The following is a 14998-nucleotide window of genomic DNA, read 5'->3' as shown; positions in this document are numbered from 1 at the left end:
CCGGCTTTTTACTGTAGCCTGTTGAGAATGGATTAGTTTTGTCTACGTGATCAGATGCTGGGGTACTGTGCTGGCCTTGACATTTACATTCCTTGAAGCGACTGTCTCATCTTACTTCCTAGTATGACCTGTCTTGCAGGGATAGGTTTTAATGGTTGCCCATAGCAGCCCAGTTTCTCCTACTAGATGGCTTGAACTGAATTCTCTGTTTGCAAGTGGGGTACATATACCGTGTGCCGTTTTTGCTGTGTGAGATGAAAGGCTTGCAAACTTACAGGTTGTCCGATGTGGGTATTCAGCTTCAGGGTTTTTCCCCTCAGAAAAATTCATTTATGAAAAGAACCTGAGTAGAAATGTAAAATTTCCAGAAATTTTGAAACCGGGGGTGGGGGGTGGGATTTGGAGGTTGGGAGGGTTGGGAGGGGGGGAAATAAGCAGTGTTTGGGTTTTTAGCACCCTTTACACTTTAAAAATCAGTTGGGTACTTTGGGAACATAAAATGGTCAAAGGCCTGGAAACAGTGCCTTATGAGGAACGGCTTAGGGAGCTGGGCATGTTTAGCCTGGAGAAGAGAAGGTTAAGGGGTGATATGATAGCCATGTTCAAATATATAAAAGGATGTCATATAGAGGAGGGAGAAAGGTTGTTTTCTGCTGCTCCAGAGAAGCAGACACGGGGGAATGGATTCAAGCTACAAGAAAGAAGATTCCACCTAAACATTAGGAAGAACTTCCTGACAGTAAGAGCTGTTCGACAGTGGAACTTGCTGCCAAGGAGTGTGGTGGAGTCTCCTTCTTTGGAGGTCTTTAAGCAGAGGCTTGACAGACATATGTCAAGAATGCTTTGAAGGTGTTTCCTGCTTGGCAGGGGGTTGGACTGGATGGCCCTTGTGGTCTCTTCCAACTCTGATTCTATATATTATGTTCAACTTTGCCATTACATTATCATGTTTGGTATATTAGAAATGCCATTTATTCAATCTATAATTACGTATTGAATTTCCTTTAAAAAGAAAAAGTTATGCTGAGCTATAAGGAACATGGCATCTTTCATTTTACCAGTTGGTGAGGAGTAGGCAAGCCTCTCCCCCCAAATAAAAACAGGATAAACCATCAACATTAGAGTAAAGAAAGAAAATTACCAAGGTTTGTATTCAACTAAGTCCTACTCAAGAGCATACCCATTGAAATGAATGAGCCTAAGTTGGCCATGCTTCTTTCAGTCCCCACCAGCACTCATTTCCATAGAAAGAAATGTGAAGGCAGATGGGGGAGAGGAACCAAGACTCAATGAACATTACATGGAATTTAATCAGTCTCGTTTTCTGAGCTATTATTATCAGCTTCTGCTTCTTCATATTTGTCATCATATCCATCAAGCACTTCTAAAACTTGAAGAAATGCTTGGATTGAAACAAGTTTCTCTATCTTTTCACATGTCACACCCCAACATTTTTCAATTTGGTTGGGGGGGGGAATAAAAAAAAGGCGGCTTTGCAGGAAAATGAAAGCAAAACACTCCCCTCCCCCGATTTTTCCAGAGTTCTTATGTGCCTTCATATATTTAAAAGCAAATAGTTTTAAGTGTGGGAAGCTTCTACTGATAGTCTCACATTTCAGTGGTAACCCAAATCTCATACTTTGGTTTGTGCTTGTTTTATTTCCAAGTGTGCAGCTCAATCCATAGAGGGGAGTATGGAAGGATATTATGGAGGGTGCAGGGGGAAAAGCAGCGGCCCAACTTTTCTAGAGCTCCACATATCTGGCTGCTAATATGTGTACATCATTGCTGATAACATGGAGAGATCTTGGCTGGTTGAATACCATCCTTTCCCATTATGCAGAGGAAGGGCACACAATTTGGTGGTCATGCTGAATAGCATACCAAGCTGCTCCTCATCCAGAGGCACTGTGCCCCACAAACCCTCCTCTAGTGCTCTGGTACTCGGAGGAAGCCAAGCAGTTTGTAAAGGGAAGAGAAGGAAACAAAACAAAACAAAACAAAAGGCACTTATGAAGGTTGGTACACGAATGCCACCTGCCCCACACACCTACTAGCAACCCTGTTCTCACTTCACAGTAATTCTGAAACTGCGTCTTGCTGCGAATTGCGCTCGTCTGTCTCCTCCCTTTGCCAAATGACATCATGTGCAAACCAGTGCTCTTGCAACAAATTGTGGTTTGTTCTGTTCTCGGCTTCTTCTCATGGTTTGTTTGGACAGAAACAAACCACAAAGTCAGGGCTGTGTTTTGTGTGCACGGTAAGCTACAGTTGTTTCAGACCAAAGCAACTTACAAATAAGTTGTTATATATTTATTTACACACACACACCCTTTCCCCTGCCAGGGATGCAAGGCGGCTTACAGATAAAAACGAGAACAGCTAAAGGCATGCGAGGAGGAAATAATTTAAAAACAATTAAACGTTGATAGAATTAAAACTAAGACTTACATTTGCCAGGTTTGCATAGCGTAGTATTCTACTTAATCACAACTTTTCCTGGCCTTGATTCTTCCTCTTCACTAGCAACCAAGCAAGTAGCTATTTACGAACCTCTGTTAAAATAGATTACGGCTTGGGTCTAAAGATTCCTGTCAACACACCCTAGTGGTCGCCTGAGCACATTTAGGGGGTTATTCTGTTTTATTCTCCAAGTGGTTTTTAGTGCAGCCTATCCCACTGTGGAGGGTCCCCAGACATTTTGGGGCTAAACTCAGAGGCCTCGGAACATATTGCAAAGTTCTCTTTACAGCCCTTAGTACTGTAGTCTTATAGAGAATTGAGTTGAGCTAAACAAAAAAGATTCTTAATTCTGTACCACACACTTTCTCCAGTAGGTCACAACGCTGAGTTCTCCTCAGTGTCTTCCCCTTCCCTAAGCTAAAATTGCACTTGGTGGATTTGTAGTTCCAACACCTTTTAAAGCTTGCCTACTACGGTAATTTCACACACTTGTAGATCTGCTAGCAGCAGCTGCCCTCCCTGGCCATGCCAGGAATTGACTGTGGGAAGCTTCCATCTCAGGACCTGTGCAGCTGTATCACTGAGCTATGACCCTTTTACAGAGGGATAAGTGGTGGCTTGCCAGTCCCTGGCCCCCAGGATCAGGCCGTAGTGCAAGTGCATAAACTATGGTGCTGCATGGCGATGACTGGTGACAATAGCTTGCCACAGTTTTACCTTAAAGAGAGAAGCAGCCTTTTGTAAGTTTGTAAGAAAACGTAAGTTCTGTTTTAAGTAATGAAGTTTACATTAAGGTTTTCTTTTTAATCCAGTTTAACGAGGGAAAGCCGTTCTTGTTACAGAAAAACAGCAAAAAACCTTGTTTTTTTAAAAAATAGATGCGTTTTTTTTAAAAACTGCTCTGTTTTATTTAATCAAGCCATATTTGCAGTAGAACCATTGAAATCAATGGACAAATTAGTAATTCCGTTGATTTTGGTGGGCCTGCACAGAGTATGACCCCAGTCATACACAACCCGTACATTTTTGTTCAGGTTCTTCTCGTTTCCTGTGTTCTTCTTACTCGAATCCATGTAAAGAGAAGCCATAGCTCAGTAGGTAGAGCGCATGTTTTGCATGCACAAAGCTGCAGGTTCAATCGCCAGCATCTCCGACGCCAAAGGATTCCTCTCTGCCTGGTACCCACAGAGAGCTAAGGCCACTTGAAGTAGACCAGTCTTCCACAAACGTGGGTCACTAGAAGTTGTTGGAGCTACAACCCCACCATCCTTGACCATTGGGCATGCTAGCTGAGGTTGATGGGGGTTGCAGTCTGAATACCCAGTGATCCACAGTTGGAGAAGGCTTGAGCTAGATAAACCAAGGGGCTGGCTCCATATAAGGCAACTTCATAGGTTATTTGTTTCAGGTACAGCTTCTGGTGTTTGTGTAGCCGGGCTTCATCAATGTGTTCTCTGGATCTTTCTCTTACTGCATGTAAAATGTTGATCCCAATGATTTAAAAACGCTTCTCACTGTTGCTGTACTAGGAAATTCTGCGTCTAGAATAAAAGCTGCCGGACTATAAAATTCTATATCTGTAATAACTGTTATTTACACAATTAGTCAATAAAGAGATGTAATTTCCTCTCCCTGAGATGGCAGTTGCCTCTGTGGACATCTCTTTCTGGCTGTGCACAGCCATGCTGTGAAAACCATTTTAAGATTCGCAGGAAAGGATAGCTAATCCAATTAAACCGTTGGAGGGTTTTAGGTAGATGGCTGAAATGTTTAAACTAGGACTATGGGATAAGATGGGCATTACGATTTCCTCCTGCTCCCGGAATATATTGCGGTTCCAAAAGAAAAGCATATGAGCAAAGAGTGTATTTGTATAAATATGTGTGCTACCATAGTGCCATTTTTGTTCTCACCTGGTGGATTTATGTGCCTTCAAAATCTTACCTTGCACTAAAGACTTGCTGATTGCATAACACATTCAGGAAATTGGGGGAGTGCAGACTCTGTAAAGGGGAGCCAGTGCCCTAAGCCACATTGTGTTATGATCAGGAACTTAATTGTAGTTTAGTTGGCAGAACCGGGAAGGTGGTGTAAATATTTTGAGTCATGCATGGGAAGACCTTTAATCAGGTTTTGCCTTTCTTAGAAAGGGATGAAGTTGCTAAAGGAAGATGAGTGTCCTTCATAAATTAGGAGGTTTGAGTGGTGGCTAAACATGAGAGGAGCCCTGCTGGGTCAGATCAAAGGCTTATCTGGTCCAGCCTTCAACCAGATGCCTATGGGAAGCCTCCCACAAGCCGGTCATGGGCACAATAACACACTCCCACTCACATCCCCCTGCAACTGGTGCTCAGAGACATACAGATAATATATAGCTCCCATTACTAGTAGCCATCAACAGCTCTATCCTCTGTTGGTAGTTGATGGTACTCAGGATTGTATGCGGCCAATTGGTCTATAGGTGCCAATTGGTCCAGTGGCCATTGAAGCCCTCCCCTCAAACTGCCTGTCTTTCATCTGGCTGGCACTTCTAAGTTGGGTCAGAAGCAATTGCTTGAAAGTCACTTTTAGTTCTTTCCTTTTCCCTCAGTCTGGCAAGAAGATTGTTGCAGACAGCAGAGTGCCTCCTCCAGGTCAATTGAGTGTCATGGAGCTGGCAGTAATATCCAATAATAGGTAAAAGACCACTGGCAAAATGGAGACTCCTTGCACCAGTCTCACCAATCCTTGCAGCACGACTTGCTGGCTGGTCAGTTTATTGGCTGACTGCACAGATTTGTGCCATGTTGGAGAAGTGGCGTGGATCTCTCTCTCTCTCTCTTTTTAATTTTTAAAATTAGAGGCATGGATCTCTCATGACATTTTTAATTGTGATATATTTCGGTTATTCCTGCCTTAAAGGTGTGAGCTGGTATTTAGAACTTAGTAAGGTGGATTTGGCGCTGTGGGTTAAACCACTGAGCCTAGGGCTTGCCAATCAGAGGGTCAGCGGTTTGAATCCCCATGACGGGGTGAGCTCCCGTTGCTTGGTCCCAGCTCCTGCCAACCCAGTAGTTCGAAAGCACGTCAAAGTGCAAGTAGATAAATAGGTACCGCTACAGCGGGAAGGTAAACGGCATTTCCGTGTGCTGCTCTGGTTTGCCAGAAGCGGCTTTGTCATGCTGGCCACATGACCTGGAAGCTGTACGCCGGCTCCCTCGGCCAATAACATGAGATGAGCGCTGCAACCCCAGGGTCACAACTGGACCTAATGGTCAGGGGTCCCTTTACCTTTACCTAAGGTGGATTAACTTTCTGAGTCTTCCATAACTCAGGACATATCAATGTGATGGTTTTGTGATAACAGCCACCTTTGAACAGCTGAGTGTTCAATGACGTAATTAAAACATGCTTTGTGCAGCGGAGAACTGCCATTTAGCCTTAATGAACTTTTGTGGGAATTTTTGTGCCAGCTCAGATCACCTAACTGAGCATTCTCCCTCTGCCGTTGGCAGCCAGACGTGCCAGAGAAGATCGGAAACAGGTCAAAACATTTGTGTCAGTCCCTCGTTGCCACAGTGTCAGATACTCATAGATGTGAACACTCAAGATGGAATTCCTTCAGTAGCACCTTAAAGACCAACTAAGTTTTTATTTTGGTATGAGCTTTCGTGTGCATGCATACTTCATCAGATACACTCAAGATGGAAGTTGAACTTCTAGCCTCTAGGTATCTGTGTTCACCTAATCCTTTTGTTTTAAAAGCCTTTTATCTTAGCACTTCAGCCAGCACAGTATTTTGTGCTGGTGTGTTGGCTATTCTGTTCAATGCAATGTTCGAAGCATTTTGTCCTGACTTAAACCTGTTGTCTGCCAACTTTATTGCATGAGTCCAGCCTTGAGACAGTAACTCCTTTCTTCCCATCTCTCTGTTCCCGCCCATGAGATTCCAAACTTCTCCTGTTTGTCCTCCCTTCCCGTCCCAATCTAAAATGCTTGATTCGTTGCAGCAAATTGAGATTTCCTTCTAGCTGCTTTAACAAAATAAAAAAATTCATTCCAGTAGCACCCCACCTTTTTCTTAAAGGTGCCCTACATTGTTTTCTCCCTCTCCATTTAATTCCCACAAGGACCCTGAGAGGTAGGCTAGGCTGAGAGGGAGTGACTGGCTCAAGATCACCCAGTGAGCTTGATAATCTTTGGTTGCTTCCCTGAGTCATGCAGGAAGCCAGAATTCATCCCCTTACCTCTTTGTGTACTGAGACCTAGTGCTAGAGAACTATATTTCAGGAAGACTGGTTCTAGGTGGGTGAATTATATCAGGCTTCCTCAAACTTGGCCCTCCAGATGTTTTTGGCCTACAACTCCCATGATCCCTAGCTAGCAGGACCAGTGGTCAGGGATGATGGGAATTGTAGTCTCAAAACATCTGGAGGGCCGAGGTTGAGGAAGCCTGATTTAGATCATTATTATTTGTGTATGAAGGGCTCATTCAGCCAAGCCAGCATCTGCAGCCTGAAGTGTTAACAGCCGAAATGCAGGTTTGTCCAGCTCATTGAGAACTGGATTTGAGATACAAAAAGTGCTACTACTTCAGGGATTCTGCATTGATGTTTTTAACATATCAAACGGCGGGGCCACCACAACTCAGGGAGCCCTGGAAAGGTGGCTGTGCCTGTAATAATCAGGTCATTTAAAGATCTTGTCCTATTTTATTAGCTGTCCTTGTTTTTACAGCTGTGGCACTTGCTTGTTAATACTCCCATCTCTGAGGAGGGAGGACTGCTTCCCAGCCTTGTTTTACAGCTTGCAGAGTGGGAGGCAGAGGGCAGCAGTTTCCCACAGCAAAAAGCCTCAGCCGTACTTTGCTGCTTTAGATCGAAATCAGCTGTGGCATTGATTTTTCTAATTTGCTGGGATTTCCAAGGCTGCGTACGTAGGGGCCGCCACTCATAGCAGCACCCATTTCTGTGAACTTTCTCACTTACCGGAGGCCGACTGAAGTTGCTCCGCTGACTGTTCTGAAAGGTTCAGGCCAGCCGGCTTATCTTCATGTTTGGAGCTCCCTTCTTGCAGAGTTGGTCAGGTCATCATAGGGGAATCATAGAATAATAATAATAGTAATAATAATAATAATAATAACAATAATTTATTATTTGTACCCCGCCCATCTGGCCGGGTTTCCCAAGCCACTCTGGGCGGCTTCCAACAGAATATTAAAATGCAATCATCTATTAAACATTAAAAGCTTCCCTAAACAGGGCTGCCTTCAGATAATAATAATAATAATAATAATAATAATAATAATAATAATAATAATAATTTATTATTTATACCCCGCCCATCTGGCCGGGTTCCCCCAGCCACTCTGGGCGGCTTCCAACAAAATATTAAAATACAGAAATCCATCAAACATTAAAAGCTTCCCTAAACAGGGCTGCCTTAAGATGCCTTCTAAAGGTCTGGTAATTGTTATTCTCTTTGACATCTGACAGGAGGGCATTCCACAGGGTGGGCGCCACTACCGAGAAGGCCCTCTGCCTGGTTCCCTGTAACTTGGCTTCTCGTAGCGAGGGAACCGCCAGAAGGCCCTCGGCGCTGGACCTCAGTGTCCGGGCAGAACGACGGGGGTGGAGACGCTCCTTCAAGTATACTGGACTGAGGCCATTTAGGGCTTTAAAGGTCAGCACCAACACTTTGAATTGTGCTCGGAAACGTACTGGGAGCCAATGTAGGTCTTTCAAGGCTGGTGTTATGTGGTCTCAGCGGCCGCTCCCAGTCACCAGTCTAGTTATAGAATTGTAGAGTTGGAAGGGACCCCGAGGACCATCTACTCCAGTCCCCTGCAATGCAGGAATCTTCTGCCCAACGTGGGGCTTGAACCTACAACCCTGAGATTAAGAGTCTCATGCTCTACCAACTGAGCTAGGTAAGCACCTTTCCACCCATGTTTACTCTTGCCATTCAAAAACGTCTTTGCGCCGAGGCGTGTTTGGCTGTGACAGCTAGGATCCCCAGTCCCACATAGGAAGCAGCCTTTTGCATTATTTTGGAACAGTTCAGTCATTCTCCTGTTCTAACTTATCCTAAGAAAATGAAGCCCTTTTTGTGTGCATTTTGCCAGGAGGAACCGCGGGTGTTTTGGTATTGTTTTTATACTTGATTTGGTAGGTAGACCAGAAATAGGGCAGCAGCACCCAATGCCACTGATGTGGCAGCTGCGTGCCCAAGAGGTTTGGATTTTCTGCATGTGTGGCAAGCAGAAGAGGTCTTCTCATGTGAACTGTTACTGAATCATAGGGATTTTCCACATTTTCTTCTGGTTGCAGGAGATTTCTTTTGTTATTTTCGTTCAAAATCTAATAATACGGCGCAGATAACCCCCTCTGGGACACCTGAAGCGGCAGTAATGATGTAGGGACTAGGGAGAAGAGCATCTGATAGCATGGGGAAGTACAGGAATCTTTTTCCTGGAAGACCCATTTTGCCTTCTATATCTCAGTCAAAATCGGTTTGCACGTTTACTCCCCCCCCCAACTAATCACTAGAGCACACAAGCTAAAAACTTGCCCTTGAAAGAAAAAGAAGGTGCAAGGAAAATGAGACTTTGGTTCTTGAGGTTGAAAACACGTTCTGACAAATTTGGCACCGGGCAGTCAAGTATTTTGAATACTGAAAATGCTGCGTAAATACTGTGGTGGAGGAGGTGAACTGGGCAGAAGCAAAAAGTATTTTTTTTAATGGAGCCAGGATGTCATTCTTCCTGCTGTTATTCTGAGCGTGACACTTGGCTTCCGATGGTAATATTTGTGCTTAGTCATTGTTAAGCAGGGCTTTACGGCCGTGCTCTCAGGAACCATCCCAATAATTCCCCCTTCTTCCGACAAGCAGTGCCTCACGCTGTATTTTGCTTTCCCTCCCTCCTCATCTCCTTGTAGACAGCTGCAAGTCCCTGGACCAGCTGAGCCTCACAATCCCTGTGGCAGGGCACCCTGTTTCACCTGCCCACCCACTCTCAGGATGTCCGGTACCAAGTGTGCCACCAGCTGCAGAACCTGTTCCTCACTTGCAGACGCCCAACTCGGAGCCCCAGACTATGGCCCGTGAGTGCCCACAGAGCTCCAAGCCTCCCAGCGGCTCCAAATCAGGCCTCCGCAACACCGCCAGCTGTTTACATGTGTCCGACAGCAAAACCGTTGGGGGTCACTCTCATCCAAAGCAGCAACGCATCAACCGGAGAAGAGCCACCAATGGCTGGATACCCATTGGAGCAGCCTCTGAGAAGGCTGTCTATGTTGTGGTAAGCAGCCTGCCAAAACTGCGGCTTTTTCTCCAGTAATGAGGTTTGCTTGAATATACAGCTCTAGGCGCCAAGCAAAAGCGTTCCTCTTTAACCAGGCCTTTGGCTGATTGACACCCAATGCCCTTTTAAAATGTATTGGGTTGTTTTTGTTTTTATTATGTATTTTGGGGTTTTGTATTGTGGTTTTATGTTGTAACCACCTTGAGACCTGCGGGTATAGGGCAGTACAGTCGTACCTTGGAAGTCAAATGGAATCAGTTCCGCAAGTCCGTTTGACTTCCAAAACATTCGGAAACCAAAGCACGGCTTCTGAGTGGCTGCAGGAGGCTCCTGCAGCCAATTGGAAGCTGTGGAAGCCCCGTCGGACGTTCAGCTTCCAAAAATAGTTCATAAACCGGAACAGTCCCTTCCAGGTTTGCGGCGTTTGGAAGCCAAAATGTTCGAGAACTAAGCTGTTCGAAAACCAAGGTACGACTGTATACCATTTTAATTGATGATGATGATGATGATGATTGACTTTATGTGCCTTGCCCCACCCTGCTCCTGCTTCTGTGTTGGAAAAAAGTTGGAAAAAAATCATAGAGCATCCTTGTATTAAGTGGGACTGCCCTGTGTTGTGTTTCACTGCAAAGAAGTTTAAACAGATTCTTCTCCTGGGGATGTTAAGCCTGCGGCCAGAGTGCTGAAGTACCCCACTTTTTGCAGAGCTGCTTTCCTTAAAACCAGTGTGAACAAACTGAAGTTGCTTGAGGATTTCTTTTCCTTTTCTTTTCTGGGTTTCATAATCATTGCCTTTCATCTGAGCAGCATGTTTTGCTTCTGAAATTAACCTGCTGGGAGGAGAGATGCATCCTGCTGTTTTGTATGCTGCAGCTTCTCCATGGGTTCCTCTGGCAGTGCAGACACACCCTTTCTGGCAGAAAGATTTCTGCTTGGTGTAGGTGGATTCAAGGAAGCTGGCGTCTGTTTCTCAGCATTGTTTCCCTGCCTCACTTCTTTCCTCGGCGCTCTCTCTTGTCAATATTTGTAGAACGAACCAGAGCCAGCTGTTCGCAAGAGCTACCAGGCCGTGGAGAGAGATGGAGAAATCATCCGGGTCCGAGACACAGTCCTCCTGAAATCTGGACCACGAAAGAAATCTATGCCTTATGTGGCAAAGATATCGGCCCTATGGGAAGACCCCAAAACAGGTATTGGATGGGTAAATGACTGTATAACCATCTCCTTTGTCAGGGAGAAATGGAATGGAAGGTAGCATGTGATAGATGGCTTGTAAATGCGCGCGCGCACACACACACACACACACACACACAGCTAATACTGAATTTATTTATCAAAGAACTAAAGAGCTAGAAGAGAATTGGAGGGTTATCCTTTCCACCTTGCCTCCACACCTCTGCCAAAGCCTCTAATGATTCCATCCAAATTAGAAGGAAGCAGAAGGCCCATTATGTCAAAGTTCCCCACAGGGCAATGAGTAGGCTTAGCAGAACACATTAAGGGAGTGAATTGTGAGCCCACCATCTCAACAGAACTGAGCCACAGCAGCCACGATAACAGCTCAGTAGAACAGGAGATCTCAAAATAAAGCAGCATCACAACGACAGCAGCCCAGTTAAAATCCTAAAAATGTGAAAAGTTGGCAGTCAACAAATGAGTTTTCCATGTCCCCTTAAGGGCCTGTCATGATGGAGCCAGTTGAATCCCAATTGGAACAGAGTTTCACAAATGTAGGGTCACTGCTGAAAAAGCCTTTTCCCTTCTGTCCGCCTGCCTGATGGCTCACACACGGCAACCCTCTGAAATGGCTCTCAACACATTATTCCCTTCATTTCCCTCCCCTTGCAAACAACAACAACAACAACGGGAAGCGCAGGAATGCCTTGTCGTATGATCCCTGAGCATTTCTCCTACTGTTCTTAAGAACTGCAAATTCTGGCTCTTGCCTCAAGCTGCATACTTGGGGAATCTGCCCTCAAAACAGTTGTACTGTATTTCTACTGATCGTAACATCTAAGCAACACCTGCTGCCACGTGATTCTTTTAACAGCCAGAATCTCAGAAGCCACTAATTAGACTAATGTTCTTTATAGTTCGCAATCTGGGAAATAGCGTCAAGCTCTGGTTTCTGCCTGCTTTGTAATCTGTCTTCTAGCAGCTAGGATCATGCCGTGCTGCAGGTGGGAACAAAAAGCAGAAGTATTGTGTGGGAGCAAGGTGGCTTCTCCCTTTCCAGGCCAGGGGTGGGTGGGTTTTGAGGGGAAGTTTCTTAATTTGCAGAAGATGACTCAAGACTTAGAAGTTAAATGGCATTAACTTTAGTGGGGAAACTTACATATAAATGGGAAGCAATTGGGGGACAAGCAAATAAAGATTACTTTGCGGGAGAGTGGTGGGATTTTACCACCTTTGTTAGGGTTTGGGCATCTTAAAGTAGAGTGCTATTTTGGTAGATTTGCTATATTTTGGTACGTGTTATGCTTCACATTTCTTTGCCACACTTGCCTGTAGTGGAGTAACAGGGCATTCTTACGACACTTGGAACCAAAGGGTCTGTTGGTAGGGGGAGGAAGGGAATTAGTTTTGTTTCAATTAGATAGTTATTTGAGGATAGTATAATAGTGTGATGCAATTGTATCAGCACCCGCTGCTTATGTATTTACTTATTCTTGAAAATTTAACAAAACATGTTTCAAAAAATAAAAAGTTACATTCCAAACGCCAATAGTAAAAAGGCTACGAGGAGCATCCAAACCTTTTGGCTTCCTAAAGAGGAATGCTGTGGAATTGTCCCAAAGTGCCTACAGCTTTGTGTGGCTAAGAAAGCGGTTTGGAATTCTAGAGCTCTCTAATCCAGTTTTAGTTCAGCCTCTGGTTCCCAGATGATGTTGGACTATAACTCCTCTCTTGCCCTCCCAGCTTAGCTCAATGGTCAGGGATAATGGGAGCTGTAGTCCAGTACATATGGGAACTCAAGGTTGAAGAGCATTGATCAAATAAAGCTTCAACCCACAACCATGTTGCCTTGCTTTGAAACGGCAGAACCACCATCCTGTTTGCAGAAGCTGTTTGTTGTCGCTTGTGAGACAATCTGAGCAGCCCGAAGGAAGTCTAAACAGACTGACCCAAAGCTCCAGTGTAAAGACTGAACTGACTAGAAGAAGTCATTCAATCCTGGGCAAATAATTAACTGCTTCCATGACTGTTAATTTTGTGGGTGAAGACACGCACAACTTTTTAAAACTTACTTTAAAAACTTTACTTACTTAAATATTTCTTAACGAGCCTTCCTGAGACGATTCCAGAGTGGTGCAGAAATGTATGAGTATGCACAACTCTTATTTCTGCCATGAAGTCAGGCTCACCTTATAGCCAAGGGAATGCTGGGAGTGCGCTCTCTCTCTCTCTCTCTCTCTCTCTTGCTATGTCTATGCTCCTGCTGATGCTGATTTCTTTGTAAACCTACCTTGTCTGCTTCCAGGGGAGCTGATGATGAGCCTCCTGTGGTATTACAGACCAGAGCACACTCAGGGAGGCCGCAATCCCAGCATGCATCAGGTGAGTTGCGTGTGTCTGTGTGGTAGTTGGGATGATCAGGTGGGGATCATTGTGCCGTCATTTTCTTGCAGGGAGAAGGGAGAGTGATTAACATACCTTCCTTACCCAGGTGCTGCCTATTTCAAAACATTTGGAATTTTCTATTCCTGGTTAGCCAGGCTATCTCTTACTGTAACCGTAACCAGTGTGGTTTGATAAGTAAATACCTGCTGCATCTCATAAATTGGCAAGTAATCTGAGTTCCGGTGTAAAAACGGCCCTCTACTGCCTCATTCAGAACATTCGTGATTTTACAGTCAACTTGTAGCTGCTCTGGAAGTGTGCTGTTACCTCTGTGAAAGTCTTCCCCCTTTTTGAATGCATGCAAGTTAAATGTGCATAAGTTGTGAGTTACCTGTACAGTTGTACCTTGGTTGCTGAATGCCTTGGAACTCATACGTTTCAACTCCCAAATGATCAAAAACCAGAAGTGAATGTTTCGGTTTCCCAAACAATTTTTGGAAGCCAAACGTCCGGCACGGCTTCCAAATGGCTGCAGAACGCTCCTGCAGCCAACCGGAAGCCGCACCTTGGTTTTCAAACAGTTCAGGAGTCAAACGGACTCCCGGAACACATTCTGTTTGAAAAGCTCGGTATAGCTGTATTTAAAGAGACCTCTTTAAATACTAGATTTTTAAGATCTGCACCTGTTGTATTTCTCCCTTCGCAGGCAGTTGTTTTATTGTACACTAAATACACAGGTGTTTGTCTGTTATGGAAGGTTTGATCATCTTCCCCACAGTTTAATAGGTCAGTTGTGGGAGAATTAGACTTTTTTGAGCAGCAGCAAAACAAAAAATGCTCTCCTTGTCTCTTCAGCACACACACACAAAACCACCCTAGAATTCCTTTTATCAAACTAGTTCTGGCTCTGTTGTCCTGCTGACAGGATGATTCAGCCACTCCTGATTGCTTCATATCTGTTCTAGAATGACACACTTGCCTTTCAAGTTAAAAGAATACTTTAAATTGTGTGGGAAAGAAAGGAGTAGTTTGTGAGGATAAGGGAGGCATCTGATTTGAAGCGTTGACAAGCTGGTTCCAGAAACAGAAAGAAGAATCTTGTATATTGGTCCAACTTCTGCAGTGATTGGAAAGGCAATGCATCCTTTTAAAATTCACATAAATTTCTCTGAACTGACAAGAGTTCTTAGTTAACAGTTCCATGTAAAATATAAACATTAATATCCAAGCCCCAAAGCTTGCAAAGTAACAATGCTGTTAAAATGGATTCCAGTTAACATTTTCTCAAACTATTTTGCAGCATAGTGGTTTTCTTGCTGGTTGCAAAATAACATGAAAAACTACATTTACTCTAGGGAGTATAATTCTTCACAAGTAATTCTACCTGTTTCTGGCAATATACCTCCATTGCCTTGGGTGTTATCTTTAGTAGAAGAAAAGGCTAAGGAGTAAACCCCACATAAATCTGGGAGTGATGTCTCCAAGATGACTAGCACTTTGTACTCCTCCTTCCGCCAATTCATGCAGCCAAGCTGGTGCCAAATGTACTTCTCTACTTTCCTTTGGACTGTATTAGTGAGGCCAGGGGGGGGTGTCTTGTTGTCTGGCCAGCCCTGGACCTCCATAAACACTGCCCAGGTTTGTGCCCCAGGGAGGTCACTTTGGTGCTTGCTAACACATCCATTTGACTTC

At 44.4% G+C, this 14998-nt stretch overlaps 1 protein-coding gene across 1 annotated transcript in view; it reads left to right on the top strand.

Moving 5' to 3' along the window:
* Nucleotides 1-14998, top strand: part of BAHD1 (bromo adjacent homology domain containing 1) — a 66740-nt gene that overhangs the window by 44443 nt on the left and 7299 nt on the right. Inside the window, exons 3-5 of the mRNA XM_035111179.3 lie at nucleotides 9381-9742; nucleotides 10776-10935; nucleotides 13227-13303. Coding sequence (XP_034967070.3) covers nucleotides 9381-9742; nucleotides 10776-10935; nucleotides 13227-13303 — 599 coding nt within the window. The remainder of the gene's footprint in view (nucleotides 1-9380; nucleotides 9743-10775; nucleotides 10936-13226; nucleotides 13304-14998) is intronic.

The sequence above is a fragment of the Zootoca vivipara genome, chromosome 1 (genome assembly GCF_965207765.1).
Source record: "Zootoca vivipara chromosome 1, rZooViv2.hap1.1, whole genome shotgun sequence".
NCBI classification, from domain to species: Eukaryota; Metazoa; Chordata; class Lepidosauria; order Squamata; family Lacertidae; genus Zootoca; species Zootoca vivipara.
The sequence above is the reverse complement of the archived record's forward strand: the minus strand, read 5'-3'. Positions and strand labels throughout refer to the sequence as shown.